At 33.0% G+C, this 16,343-nt stretch overlaps 1 protein-coding gene across 1 annotated transcript in view; it reads right to left on the reverse strand.

Moving 5' to 3' along the window:
- The window catches only part of LOC143243677 (copper-transporting ATPase 1-like), a gene marked incomplete at its 3' end in the record, with an annotated part of 28,789 nt that extends 13,695 nt beyond the window's left edge, over positions 1-15,094 (reverse strand). Inside the window, exons 1-5 of the mRNA XM_076487309.1 lie at positions 14,947-15,094; positions 8,983-9,129; positions 6,545-6,708; positions 4,438-4,599; positions 2,980-3,059 (exon numbers count right to left, since the gene is read on the reverse strand). Of these exons, the coding sequence (XP_076343424.1) occupies positions 2,980-3,059; positions 4,438-4,599; positions 6,545-6,708; positions 8,983-9,129; positions 14,947-15,094 (701 nt within the window). The remainder of the gene's footprint in view (positions 1-2,979; positions 3,060-4,437; positions 4,600-6,544; positions 6,709-8,982; positions 9,130-14,946) is intronic.
- Between the last annotated feature and the right edge of the window lie 1,249 nt (positions 15,095-16,343).

Consider the following 16,343-nt stretch of genomic DNA (forward strand, 5'->3'; position numbering starts at 1 on the left):
CCACTCACCTTCCAGTGGTTGAAAAAATGCTGGAGGTATATTTAATCCAGGATTCCTTCTGGCTTTGACATCTAACTTGCCTGTGCATGAGCTTGCTGAAATGCAATGTGTTTTTTAAGTGTTGGATATCTAGGAAACTTATCTCAAGCACATTTCTAAGCTTTTCGTGTTATATAACAAGCAGAATTCCACCAAGGGTGGGGATGTCGTGGAAAAGATAAAGGTTTTTTGGGGATGCACTGAGCAGCTACTTGGACAATACAGTTAATTACTGCTGCTACACAATCATCTATTGATGATTTATGTAAGATGGCAGGATCAAGTTCCAAGAGAGCAGTCAAAGGTGGCCTGTTGGCCAGGTCAAACTTCCACCGAGGCACACAGGTTGGGTGCTACTGACCACAGCCAATCTCTAAATATGATAGGAAAATGATCACTACCCCGTGGATTGATGTCAACCTCCCAAGAAAAGCAAGTGAAAAGTGAAGGGGAGCAGATAAAGATCTCTAGCAGTAAATAACTGACTGAGTGCATGAAAATAAGTGTAAGAGCCAGTACTGAAGAGAGACAGGTCGTGATTCAAGAGCATATGTTCTACAGCATGACTCCTCACATCAATATTAGAACCACCCCACAAGGAATTATGCCCATTAAGATCCCCCCAAAATTAAAAAGGGGGTTGGCAGTTGCTAAATGAGGGCATCAAGGTCTGATGAATTATAATTTTTTCCAGGGGCAAGGTACAGAGAACAAACAGTGATGGTACAGCTAAGGAGATATGGATGGCTTCAGCCTCCAAGGGCATATTCAATAACAAGGACTGAGTGGGCACATGCTGATCAACCAGCAGTGCTACTCCCCCATGTCCTTGTCCTACACATGACCTGTCAATTTGGTATAAGGAGTATTGTTGAATTGTGACTGTATTAGTAGGTTTTAAGAATGTTTCCTTGATATCATTTACATTGGATTCAAAACCTTGACAGTTCCATTGAATTAGCATGGCCATATTTATTTATTTTGGAGGAGAATACGGCAAGGAGATCTTCTGCTTGCGACCCCGCATTTTTTTCTTTACTGGATATGGGTTGGTCATTTTCTAGTGATCCTGCTCTGGATCAAGTAGGCAGGTTGGTGTTTGTAGGCATATGTTCCAGTGATGAACAAATGCTTTGTTTAATTTTTGGGATGTCAAGAGAGGAAGACCCCATGGAAACACCTGATCTTGAACAAGGTAAAGTTGGGCAATGATTGGAAGATGAGGAAGGGACAGAGATAGAAGTAGATACTGATTTATTAACTTTTTTGATTTTGGAAGGTTTTAGATTAAGATGTGCTGTTAAGGATTCTGTAGGATGTATGGAAAGGTCTATCTGGATTACTAGTGAAGTAGTGGAATGAATTACAGCAGCATAAGTCAGAGATGGAATTGGAAATACTAATTCCCCGAGCCTCTGAATAAGTAATATTATGAACTGTCTTGAAACATTGTACTTCTCTCTCTTCTACCCATTTAGAGCAAGAAGTAAAATAGGAAGGATGTAGACCATTGCAGGTAATACAGTGCAGTTCTAGTTGGCATTCAAAAGCATCATAGTCTTTACCAGCACAACAGGCACATGTCAAGAAACCATAGCAAGATGTTTTCGAATGACCAAATCCTTGACAATGAAAACATCTAACAGGGTTAGGAATATAAAGCCATACCTTATAATTCAGATATCCTGCCTTGATTGTGGTGGGAGAACGTAATGTTTTAAATTTTAATATTAGAACATTTGTCGGCTCCATAATCCTGTGTTTATGAGTAAAAATTCGACGCATGGCTGTAACACCTTGGTTGGTAAAATCTGCGAGGATCTCCGACTCAGGAATGGTCCTTAAAACCCTCTCAACTGTAACTCCTTTGGAAGAATTCAAAGTAGAATGAGGAGTAACCTTAATGAATATATCCCCAATAGCTTTTGATTTCAAGAGGAGTTCGGAATGTTGTGATGATGTTTCCACTAAAATGTTCCCAGACCATAATTTTTTTACCAATTTAGGAGAGCCAGTAAGCCCTTCCAAACCCTTCTGAATAAAAAAATGGAGACATCTGTCCCAAGGGTTTTTCAGTTAAATAATGTATAATTAAAAATCGTAGGACAGATTCAAGTTGTGACTTTCACTGTACAGTCATCAAGGCGTGGTCGTTTGCCAGGAGTCAGATTTTTCTCTATGCTGTCATGCTTGTTTATTTTTTTTATTTGAATGGTATCCATAATAAAAAAATATTTCAGTGCCTACTGATTCCACCCACCATGGAGCCCTATGAGGGGATGCACGACAGTGCCATATAAGGTTGCTGCAGCAACGCCAAGGTTTCCTGAGCACTATACCCAAACACCAGTATCAAACAATTTCCACTACACTTGGTGATGATGTCCTACAGTGGCACTCAGTTGACCCTGGCCCAAATGGACCAGCTGACTGATCTTAGGGGGTTCACCCAAAGACCACCTGTCTACAGGAAATCAAGGCCAAAGTGGTGTGTTGGGGTTGGACCCCTCAACCACCAGGATCTTCTCCTCCCCTTCACGGGTCACCACACACAGCAAACACGTAGGTGAATGTTTAAATCCCAGAGGAGGTAAACCGAAAGTACCAAACCTTCTTTGGGAGGTCCCCTCACCATGTACAGGAATCCACATTGAGGGAGCATGAGTAAGAATAATGTTCAGCAAGAGTATCAGTATGTGTTTTGTTGGATATTTTATGATTTTTGAAAAAGATGCAATCAGTATTTTTTAGGGTGTTAGAAGGGTTAAACATATTTCCACTTACAGGCTCAACAAATTAGTAGCACTACCCTGGAAGTTCTTCATATGTTCTGCTACACTTCATCTGTTTATGTCTGGATGAACTCATTATAATTATTGCCATTTTAAATATTTAATAACATTTATATATAATTAACAATAAGTATATAGTGTATCTTACTTTTTCACCTCTTCTTTTTGAGATAAGTAACTAGCATCCCTTCTGTGGTCTGTAATAGTTGAAGCACCAAAGCCCAAATCCTAATAACAAATTTACAAAACAATGGCTAGTTTAATTTAATAGCAATTACTTAATAAAGACAACATTAAGATTCAATAATCACCTCCTAAATGCTTTTATTCTAACAAACAGATCATTTTCCTTTACACACACAAGAATGCTCATATGGCACTGCATAAACAGACACATAATTAATAATACACTCACAAAAAATTAGCATACTTTTCTTAATTATTTTTAAAGTTTTCTAAAGAAATATATACATAATTCTAAAAAATGCATATGAAAGTGGCTATTTAGGTATTGGTATTTTCAACCTAAATAGAATTTAAATAACACCTGTTCTAACTGACCAAGCCAGATACCTGCCACAATACAAATATAAAACAGGAATAAATGAATTTATGCACTCTTCCCAATGTCAGTGATGCTAAACTACATTGGATAAAGTGTAAAATGCACAGTTTTTTACTTAATTTGGACAATTTAAACTATGGCCAGTCAGCAGTGTATTCAGAATTACATTTGTGTTTGAGTTGTCAGGTAAATCGAAACTGGGATTATTTGCTGTGTTCACCTTCAATTCCAAACTGGATTGTTTAGCGTGCAAGCCTGTACATTTACTATTGCCCCAGCAGGGTACAAAAATATCTTCAACAAAAATCATTAGTAAGAGTTCCATTACAAGGATGCCATTTCTAATTATTGTGGGTTAAGTTTTTTTCTCCTTTAGTTCACTGTATGAGTATGTTTTACATACATAAAAAGTTACTTGACATTTGTTCTATTACAGGTTTTTTTGGTGTTTTTTTTTCTTTGTGTTCCCAAACTGTATTGTATTTTGCAATATATTCCAATATGCCAGAGTTCTGTACTGGGACACAATTTCTTATTATACTGTAACAGTTGGATGGAAGTTGTTGTCCTTATATTTTTATCTTTATTTTAAGGGTATTTTTAAGTAATGCATGTATATGTGATTTTTCTGTACATTTCTTTTAAGTCTTTTGTTGTGAAGACAGCATCACAATAATATGTTACTTCTTTCCCCACCCCTTTTTTCTGATATTCATCCTTGGTTAAATGCTAACTACTTTTTTGTTTTGATATGTTCCCAGTAAAACCAACATACTTCAGAATTAACTTGACTTCTGACTGGTTGATATTTTATTAAATGTTATTAAAATGCTTGAGTATAGCTCCAGATGTACAAATGCTGAAACAACTAAGAGACATGTGTGCATATATATTATATACATACATACACGCACACACGAGTGTACCTGTTATAAAGAAAAAAAAAAGAGAGAGATTTTTGTAAATTAACTACTATAATATAATCTATCTCAAGTTATTTCTTTCAAATAAGTTAAGTGGAATATAATAATAATAACTTACCTTAATAGCATCAACAATATCCCGAGGGCCTGTAACTTCAGGATCAAACTGAAATTTACCTATCTGTGTGGCAAGAGCAATGGACACTGAGATGATGCCAGGGTGTTTTATCAAATTACTCTCAATAGAATGTACACAGGAAACGCATGTCATTCCATGGATCTGGAAGAATATACAAGCAACACAATATCTATAAATATTAGTCAAACAAATCCTACACAGAAATGTCATTCAATGGATCTCAAAGATTATATCAATACAATATCCATGAATAAGTCAAATAAATATTACAAACAATGTCATTCTATGGTTCAGAACACTGTTTCCCATCCTGGGCACTACTGGATTTTTAAAATTCAGGAGGTAGTAAACTTTGAAGGGCAGTGGTGATGAATAGAAATGGTTTGAACATTAAGGAAGTCCCACAGCAAAAATAAAGGTTGGGAAACACTGAAATGGAAGATCATTCTGATAATATCTATAAACACTTGTCAAACAAATCTTACAAAGAAATGTCACTCCATGGATCAGATCATTCCAGTGATACAATATCTATCAAAGAAATGTCTTCTCACAGATATGAAAGAAAATATTATGAAAACAACCTGAATATTGATTTTTATATGTCACATAGTATACACTAAGTGAAGCTTTTGCCCAAATTAAATGCTTGTGATTTCCAAATATAAAAAGGCTATAGATTCTTATAAATCAGAAATCCAACTTACTTGTATTGACAAGCTAGAATATCATATAAGAACCTCCTATCTTTTTTATTTTCTTAGATATTATATTTAGTGAATCAAGGAAGGTTGCCTCGTCCAGCTCTTCCATATTTTGAAATATACATGTATGTATACCAACTTTACCCAATGGCATGTGTGTAACCAATAAATAGTTCTTAATGTGGTTTTCTCAGCCTTTGTCAAGTGTTAATTTGGGGAATCCTTTCTTTTCATGTTAGAATCAAAGTAGTAATGTAAGTCATTATGGAACTTGAAAAAATTATATTGCAACCCAAATACAACTTAAGTACTAAGCCTGGAAAATTATAGAGGAATTCTGTGAAGTTCATCTAATAATTTACGATTTTTTTTGTTATTTCAAAATACATACATAAATATTTAAAAAATTATTTTGTTTTACATCCTCCATGTGGTAAATTTGACAAGGCATATTACAACAAGCAGCAAATGGGTAAGAAGTTCGTAAGCAGAAGATACTGTTTTCTATTCTTTATTTACTGTTCTAAGTTTTAAGAAAAATAATTGAAATTTAAGAACTTATTCCAAACATCTGACTAATGATATTTTCTAATAAACAAAAATTAAAAAGCTACACAACTCTAAAGGAACCCCAGGATACAAGCTATAATGTGGGATATAAAATGTATCCTAGATTTTAGAGGTGGCTGAAAAGTTGGACCTATATTGGAGTGCGAGTACACCACCTATCAGTCATAACCTTCATTCGCCACTCTCACATGAAGATAGACAATAAAATAATTAGAATTAAATATAACAACACTCTAAAGAAGTAGAAATTAGGAAAGCAAGATGTTGGTGCTCAAGCCCTCAATGTCCCATACCTATATCACCCTTCACTACATAACAAACAGTTTTGTGAAGTTGACTGCTCTCCAGAGTAAAGAGGGAGAAAAAAAATACAAAAGAAGGTACTACCACTTGTAAATTAGTAAGATAAACTCACCTCCTGAATTTGGCATTCCAGCTCCTATTATAGTAGTAAAAGTACTAATTAGTAGTACAGTATACAAATTATATTAGTATAAAGAACCCCAATCACTTATCTAAACTAACTAGTATAACTTCAAACCACCACCCATTCAGTCCACTGAAACTACCAGTTTTCAGACTCTAAATGAGTCTAAGATATGTATGTTTGTTTTATGTACAAAAACCTTGTAATGTTTACTGATAATCTGCAATATTTCATGAAGAAATGCTTAGTGCATTCAGTTGTAGCACACAAACCATAAGCACAAAATAATTACAAGATCATTCCCTTGTTCCAAGTCCATAGTGAGCAAATTAATGAATCATCTTCTTGCCTAGTTATTCAGTTATTAAAGACATTACATACTCACCTCTAATTCAAGTTCTCCCTGAGCTGAGCTCACATCTTCTATTACTGAAGCACTGTAGCCTAATTCTGAAATAGCATTTGCTATCTGAGATGGCATGATATAAGCTGGATCAAACTTCACCTCTGCCTTCTGAGCCATAAGTGCAACCAACACATAATGTACTCCTTTAAAAACACAAAATGTTCTCATTAGTTTCATTCCACTTCACTAAAGAAACAATGGTTCATGTATGTTTTCATATAAAATATTTTATAGGTGTTAATAAATTACAAATCCACAAAAACAGAAATGGCCAATCACAAGAAAGACACATGAAACAGATGACCAATCAGTCTTGACTTTAAGGAAATTTTTAATGTCCAAAGGACAACACAAGCTGTATCAAAGATTGTCTGGAAGGCCCTTTTGTTTGTTAAACACACATACACACAAAGATCCTCAAAAAAAGATTCAATTACAAAAATTTTGGTGATTTTGTACCTTATTTTCAAAAAATAAAGTTAATGTTCAGTTGGCAAATTTGCATCTTTATTCAACTAATGTTTGACACTTATTGCCTGGGAAGTTTCATTACATTGAAAACAATAAGCCCAAACCATGTAAATGCTACAAAGTACCTTAAGAAAGTAAACAGTCAATGAACCATAAATTTCTGAATAGGCCAGTCACATTCAATGCTTCATTTAAACCAGCTTGACCCACCTGCCAAGTACAGCAAGACTAGACTTGCACAGAAACTCTCGTAAATACTACTATATTATAATATATACATAATGCCTGAGCACTGTACAGGCACACACACAAAAACCAGAGATGTGTATTGCCATTTATACTTGTAGTTTGTATTGACCTGGAGAAAGGCAAATTTAGAATTTATTTATTGTTATTCTATTTTTTACTGATCAAAACTTTGATAAAATTTTGTTTGTACATGTTTAACTAAAAGGGGAGGGGCAGTGTTTCAATTGTAATAATTAACAATGAAAATTTTGAGTGTAATTTTGTAAATTTATACATTTTAGTTTCTACCAAAGGCTCATCAGTAGAAAGAGAATAATGTTAACTTTATTGCCTTAAACATCTACACCACAAATTAATCTCACTAAATATTAGTGTTATCAGCATTCATTTTAATTGCAAATTCTGCCTGCCCATATAAATGCATACAAACATTGAGCAATACAATGTGTGGTAGCATAACTAACCAAGCAATACATAGTGTACTGTGTTACAACATATAATGATTCAGGCTCACTTGAACTTCATAAAAAAGTTATGTGCATAAATTAGCACGCACGCACACACACACACACAGAAGTCTAGCTTGTCCACAACAGAAAGTTCAGTGACTAAAACAGCATTATTAGCCAACAAAAAAAGTGAAATTTGCTAATATTTTCTGCTCCTTTTGGTGGATTGTACCAACATTTCTCTTGTACAAATTACAATTTGTTTTAAGAAAAAAACTGAACAAAAAGATTGTTTTTTTGTGGGGGTTCTAGTTTTCATATTCATTGTTAGGAAATTCACCAATGATTTAGTCATGAATCAAAGTCAAAATTATATGTGTAGTGTGGGCATGGAAAAGTGTACAGTAAACTGTGATACCATTTTGACTAAGGGTCTGTTCTAGGACATTAGCCATCTATCAGACAACTTCGGGAGTTTAAGTTGGTTGTCTAAGGAAGATTTTAGTCATCATGATCAATTGTTAAAATCGAGCCATGGCAATTACACAACACAAAAAACAGATGAGCAATTTAACAACAAAAAAACGAGTATCTGTAACATATTATGTAATTCACGTCATTTAGATGACAAAATAATATAAAAAAACAAGAAATATCCAATTGTGCTAAATGTGCATTTACCTCAGACATTTATTATACTTGAAATATTCATTAGGTGATACCTTTTATTTTCAAACAAAAAATTTTTAAATTGAAAGTAAGATTTTGATTTTCTGGTTATAAGCAAACCATAAATAGACCTTAAAGAGAACATCCAGATGACTATTTTCAGAAAGCTATTAGAAAAAAAAGAAGCTGACCATTCACAGCACGATGCATGTTAACTATATGCATCATAAAATGTAACATAATGTAAAACTAATAATAAAGTTAATAAAACATATGAACAAGGTAGGCCATCACCCTATTTCTGAAACAGTTTGTGTACTGTCTACCCAAAAATGATTATCTGCACTGTTTTAATCAGACTGACAGTATAAATAAATGAATATTAAAAAAAACATGATGTATATATGTTTGCAGTACACATCACAATTCACAATTACAGGTATTCAGACTCTCGTGTACAGACTAATTAAACATTTTTGTGTTGATTAAAATCTTGTAAAAATAACAGTTGGTAACATTTATCACTTAATATACCTTAAGTACACAACAGAAATAATGAAAAACAAACAGGAATTATACCATCCAACTGTGCTAAATGTTTTTCTATGGCAGCAACACATGATGCGCAAGTCATGCCTGTTATTCGGATGAAACATTTTTCTAAGTCATCTCCGTCAGCAAGTAGTATCTTAGTGTATTGTTTCTTAGGTTTGTTGGAGCTTGGTCCTGTTAAGACATAAGAAGGAACATTTAACATACAAAATATGATATGTACACAATTTTAAGCCACACATTTCATGAATTATCATGACATTTAATAATAATAATAATACTATTCATTAAAAGTAAAGAATGTATAACTGAATCACTAAGCAAATCCTACTGTTACCTTTTTTTAACATGAATATGCAATTTTCTTCTTTCTACCAAATTTTAGAATTTTCATCACACTATACATGCAACATAAATTTTACCCATAGTACCACCATTTCACATTAGTTAGTTCTAAAAATATAAATAAATATAAACAAATATAAGAACAAAGTAGATAAAAACTTAAACATTAAACTAAAAAAATTCAAAACAAAGGGTAGGATATGGGAAAACTTTGTTACATTGTATTTCTTTAAGCAATAAAATAAAAACAGATACACGTAAAGTGATACAAGTCTTGGTTTTTAAGTTTTTAACACAAGGTACAATATTCTTATATTAAGTGTTTAAGAAAAGTGTATACTGTTTTCTAACTCATTTCATACTTTCAAATTTAAATTTTCTAATTATTATGATTAAGTAGCATTATATGCAAGTTTCAGATAATATTTAATACTAAGTAATTTACTTGAAATAAACTTTTTTTTAATTAAAATTGTTATACAAGTATTTTACCAAATAAAACTACTTCAGCATTAGGTAAGAACAAAGATAAGCTGTTACTAATAGCTACGTTACTTGTCTGAACTTAAGCTTCCACCATTTTACAAGGGTGGAATGTTAAGCTGATTACCATCAAGTTTTTTAAAGAAATAACAATAACAATTCAAATTAGTTATAATTGTTATTACATTAGTCATTTCTCCTTTTGTTTTTCTGTAACATTTACATTAATTTTACCTAAATCAATGTAAAGTCTTCACTATTTTACATTTCCCCAAAACGTAGAGAGAATAAAACTAATGAAATTGAAGATATTTTAAATGGAAAATATGCTTTTCACAGTGTTTTAAGTATAAACTTTCTTATTTTTCAATTTTAAATGAATTAAACAGTTAAAATGCTCTAAACTGTTCATGAACCATGGACAGACCTCAAAGATGATTTCTACATGATTCTTGTTTTGAAAGCCATAAGAGAAATAAAAGATGATTAATCACAGCAGTCTGCAAGTTGACTATATGCATCATAAAGTGTAATGGAATATGAAACTAATGATATAGTTAATAAAATATATAAACAAGGCAGAACATCATCTCAACACAAAGCAGTTGCTACATATCAACTGTGGCTTGGTGTGAAACTGGATATGATGTTGTGCTAAATATCATTGTACAGATGGCTTGAAACAGGTTTCATAAGTAAATGTATAAAATATTATAATACGAAGCAAATGACAGTAATTACTTTTAAGTATAGGACTGTTAAAAAAGTGTTAGGACAAGAGAGTATTATGTTATTCTTTCCATTTTATGGGCCTAATTCTTCCATGTCATTACAGAATGTAAATTTCAAAACAATGTTAAAGGCTTCACTGATCCTTGTTGATAACTGAATGAGCCAGGGTGAGAATACTTATTCTTTAGAATTCCAATATACTCATATCAAGGATATGACACAGAGTCTGCTTAATTGAACATACTGATCAAATTCAAGGTATGATATAACTGTCCTAGTACCCACTGCAGTGTCAGTTATATAGAAAGAACCTAGCAAGTAACTAGCATATAGTACCAGCATATATTCTAGAAGAAATAAATTTAATGGTGTTCCACACATTTAACACAATAAAAAAAGTTAACCACTATTTTAATTTTGGTTGTCATACCACAGCCCCAGAAACATAAGAAAATTGTCAGTAGAGTAAAGTGTCCATATAAACACTTTCATTGATGCTGGTTAGGCTCTCTGAGAAATTGCTGCACACTTGAAATATTCCCCAACACTGTCAAGTAACACCCTAGATCAAGAGACCCACATATGGAAACAGAAAAGACAGAGGCACAACACCTAAACTTCAATTTCCAAGTTTTGTCAAGAAACTGAAATACGTTAAAAAGTACAAAAACTGGACTGCTGATAATTGGAAATGGATATTATTGGCAGATGTGTCCAAGTTTGAAATATTTAGTTCAAAGGGCAAGTTGTACATCCAATCGATAGAAAGGTGAAAGATACTTTTCTCAATGTAGAGCACCTACAAACCTATGCAGAAATTACTTAGTTATGAAAGTAGCTATTGGAATCATTCACATGATGATATGGCCCTCACAGAGCCCTTACCTCAAGCCAAATGAGCAGGTCTGGGGTTTAACAGCTCAAAAACTTGGCAAATCAAATATTACTTAAAGAAATTATGGGAGTGTGATAAAGACATTTGAAGTAATATCCCAAAGAATTCTTTGATTAAATATGTTCCACAATGCCTCAAAGACTGTCTGCAATTATTTAAGCATAGGGAGGACAAACAAAATATTAATTATTTGCTGAAGTCAAGCACCTTCACCAAGTTTTCACTGTATTAAATAGAAAGAGTAGTAAAATTTTGATATTCCTGCTTTGATTTACCTTCCATGGTTCTCTGAAAGTAGCTTGAAATATAATTTTTGGCTTTTTCCCAATGCTTTTGCACTATATTGTATAAAATAAAAAAACTTCAGGCAACATATGCAAGTGTCTTCCAAAGTCTTTCTTTTTCATATCACAGTAGATTTTAATGAGAATGGTATGCAAATCAAAGGAAAAGCATAAACATTATATATACTTGAAGTTAATACATTTATCATAGCATCAATTTCACACTTTATTGAAGCATATTAACCTGTAACTTTAACACAATGAACAGGTAGTTTCTGTGTAAATACAATTATTGATAATAATAAAAAACTTTAGAAGTTATTTTAGGGCAAATAAAACTGGTTCTTAGATATCATAAATGCAATTTCATGCATTATGTGAATAAAACGCTATTAATAATTAATAACTATTTATAATGTTTAAATATATACATAACTCCCTATTATATACACAATTTTTTTTTACCTATGACCCTTGTACAAGAAGCCCTAAAAATCCTAGATCTGTCTGTTTCAGTATAATCACAAATGCCAATGGCCAATGAAAATGACCAATCTATCTGAAACTATGCTCAAAGTGAATGGAATGGCAGATCTAATTTAGCAAACATTTCTTGACCTTTGACACCTGTAAAACTGAAAAAAAAAGATAAATCTTGTTTCTATCTGTTTCAGTTTATGGAAGCTGCTGCAAGATATCTCTGTGACAAGTCTTATTTGGACTAATGAAAATAAGTAAACTGTAGGCCTGGATGTCTTTTTGCAATGTTTAACTTTTGATCCCTAAAGCTAGAACTGCATTTTATATTAAAAAATCACCCAGACATATTTGACCAAAAAAACATGCCTTCCAACTTTCAAGACAACTAGTCCGAAAACAAGAACAACTAACAATTGCACATCTTGGAAAAAAGAAGAAAAAGCAAATATATATATCTCTCTCTCCTAAGAGGAAGACACACTGTGCTTTAAGAAAATTATAAGCACATGCACAACAATACAAACGTTAAAGCACAGGCAAAATTTCAAAGTTACATACTGAATCCTTTCAAACAAAATATATATTTCAAAATGTCAAAACTGTGTTCACAACTCACCTTTACCCTTTAACTGTTTAATCAGAAATATAGGTTACAACGAGTTACAAGCATTCAGATAACAGCTATAAAGCAGTTCTGAAGGTAAGAACAAAGTAAAAATTTCCTATGAAACTAAAAACAGCTTCTATTATCAGGCCTCATTACAAAAAATAACACCATAATCACCTTCTTCCTCTTCTTAAAATAAATTGAAAATTTATGGTGTAGCCAGATAAAGTGTATGAAATAACAGCTTATGTTCAAACAGGATGCAACAGAATTGCAAATGATGCACAATGAAAATACACTGAATGAACCATATGTATACAAAAACTTGCATATATATATCATGTCTTGGCTATCACAAACCACACATAGCACCTAACTATACAAGAACCAAAAATAAATGGACTCTATATACATGGTATAAAATAAAAACCATTTAGATAAATAACAAACATACAAATAAAAATATATACAAAAGGTAATCAATCCTTGATTATGAACATAGGCACATGTAAAACATGCTTTAAAATAAAAATTGTACAAATATAAAATTTATCCCCTGGAATAAATAAAATAAAAAAATATACAAACAGCAAACACAACCTGGGAGTGAACACAAAGAGGCAGACAAACTTAATTAATAACATGTAAAAGAAAGGAAATGTGACGTTCACCATGTGATGTACAAAGTAATGCAACAAAAGAATTAATGGAAGAAAAAAATGTCAAAGGAACCTGTAACTAAATAATTAAAAACAGGCAATATCTATGAACATTTTAAAGAACAAAATGTAAATCAATAAAATAATAAACCCTTTCAAAATACAATAATACAAAATTAAACCTCTACATAAATAATTAAACACAAAGAAAAACTTTTAGAAATGTTCCAGTCACAAAAGCAACATTTTGAGAACAATACACATTATACAAAACTCCTTTAAATATGAAAATGTTTAATATCAAATACATCATATTGATTTAGGATAAAGAAATATTTAAAATGTAAATTTATTAAAGGAACCACACTGTAAAAAAGAGAACCACTAACTCAATTTATCAGCAAAAACAAGCAAATATCTGAGATAATACAGTACAGTTAACAATACATCATATAAAAATACCATTTATACAGAAATGAAAACAACAGATAAGAAAAGGAAAACTAGCACACCAAGCCAAAGGAGTAAATTATACAAAATACTGATAATTTGTTGTTTTTTTTTACATGCAAAGATCAACTACAATATATTGAGAAGATCTTTAAGCATCATTAAGGAAATTATAGTTGATGTCACATATGTTCATATTCTGACAAACATACATCTTGACAACAGACCTGGAGTATAGTTCCCCATGCAAAAAAACCTCCACCACAGGGCTATCATGTTCAAAGCACACTTCTCCTTCCTACTAGCTTTCTATAATCCATATAACATATAAAGACTACTGTTTTTCAATGGCCATTTCAACAGACTAATCACATAAATATTGATAGACTTTATCCATTGATTTAACCAGTATCTCTTTAAATGAATATCCATTTCTTTCTTCAGCTTCTTGAGGTATACCACAGAAACTAATGTGTTGCTATTCCAACTACAGATCCTTCTCACGTTGCATACTGTTGTCTGTGGAACATTGATAACATTTTCTAACAATAGTTTTGTTCACGGATTCTCATATGTTACTAGTTACTACACTTTACTTATCAGGTAAGGGTATGACTTGTTGCAAGTCTCCTTCCGAATAATCTTGGTATATCAAATTTTGCATGTTATTTTATATTCCAATACCACTAAGATTAATAGTTTGTGTTTTTTTTTTAATTTAAGATGTATTTCAATAACAATTACCTCCAGTCACCTTACAGTTATTAATTGAGTGCTAGGTTTCTTTTCCTTTGCCTATTTAAGCATTGGTCTGATTTTTGCTTGCTTCCTCTAGTCTTTTCCTCCCATCCAATTTCCTTGGCAATATCTGTTTCATAACACTCTCCACCTATGTCAATGACCCATCTATAATATTGTCACTTATTTGAGATTGACCCAATCCACAAACACTACAACCAATTTGCAGTGGGGAGGAACAGCAGGAGAATGTGAAAGGAGGTAAGTATTATTGGAAATAGATTTTTGATTAAGAAAACATTAACTTCTAAAACATACCTCTTTTCAAATTACAGCTACAATTCCAGATTGATAAGTTGGAGGGGACAGTGAGGGCATTATCCATACAGAATGCATCTCCATAAATTGTGGTTGTGCTAATAGAATAGTAACACCCTAGTGAGGGAACTACATCAGGAAAAGGCATTCTCTTCACTCATAATGTAAATAATTCACTGCAAATGGAATATGATGTGATCTGTCATCTCCACTAGTAAGGTCCCAACCAGGTAGCTGAAGTCCCACCACTGATCAGGAATGGAATAACAGGGCCATGCCCCTAAATCCCATGCTGGTGACTGGGGCAGTTGGACTGCAACAGATATATTTGTGAGTGTATCCCAACCTGTAACTATAAACTGATATGTTCTAAACCACCAAAATCATAACAAGAAGGTATCCAATACTGAAGTGGACAACCCTCTCCTCAACCTGAAAAAGTATTAAAAGGCAACACCCCAAACTTCAGTTAGAGGACTTATTCAATCTTTAATTCTGAACACTTATCCTCACTCCCCAATTTTATGAGTAAAGTGAATTCCACATGCCCCCAAAGTTATGGGGAGAACATGGAATAAACAGTGCTCAACCAAGAACCCAGAATGGGACCACTCTGCATTTGGAATTATAAGGGGAAATAAACCCCCTTCCATAAACAATGTACTAAACCAATATGGATCAAAAAGAAGGGTCATGCTCAACCCAACCAAAGAGCTGAGCAACAAATTTGAACCAGTATTACTAACAGACTCCTCTATACACTGGTTCCTCTCCTACCAACATCTGGAAAGAAAATATTCGGAGTCCTGCGCTAGATGCCCTCCAACTGGACTCGCTTCTTCAAGAATGAAGAAAAGTCACTCAAACACTCTGAAGGAATAACCTCTGTCCACCACCCCAGTGACTGGAAACTAGGAGTGGTTAGGACTCCCTAGTTGCAGTAGTAGAATACAGAGGAAGAGGGAGTATTATAGATTGTGATGCCCTAAGGAACAATGTTTTAAAAAGTTGTACAATAGGGAAAACAAAATCACTAAATTTTAAAAGCACACTGGTCCTATTTATGCAACCGGTAGGACAGCCAGGATCCCCTTATGCTTTGTTTATGATAGTCCATGAGTGGTGGTCTAGCATAGCATAGTAATACCACCCAATCTGCCTCTACGTGCCTTTTAAAACGTATTATTACTACAGAGCCTGTTGCAATCTTGATAGTGTATATTATGATAGTGGTTACTGGTGTAGGTTTGGTTCAATAAAAATACTCCTGACTGGACAACGCTCGTGACAGAGTAGGATCCTGTGAAAGAGTTAAGAAACCCTGGAAAGGAAAGAAGAGAAAGATCAATGATAAAAGTATTCACCCTTCTTGATTATTTAAATAGTTGAGGTTTTCA

Source organism: Tachypleus tridentatus, unplaced genomic scaffold, assembly GCF_004210375.1.
Source record: "Tachypleus tridentatus isolate NWPU-2018 unplaced genomic scaffold, ASM421037v1 tig00002111_pilon, whole genome shotgun sequence".
Classification (NCBI taxonomy): Eukaryota; Metazoa; Arthropoda; class Merostomata; order Xiphosura; family Limulidae; genus Tachypleus; species Tachypleus tridentatus.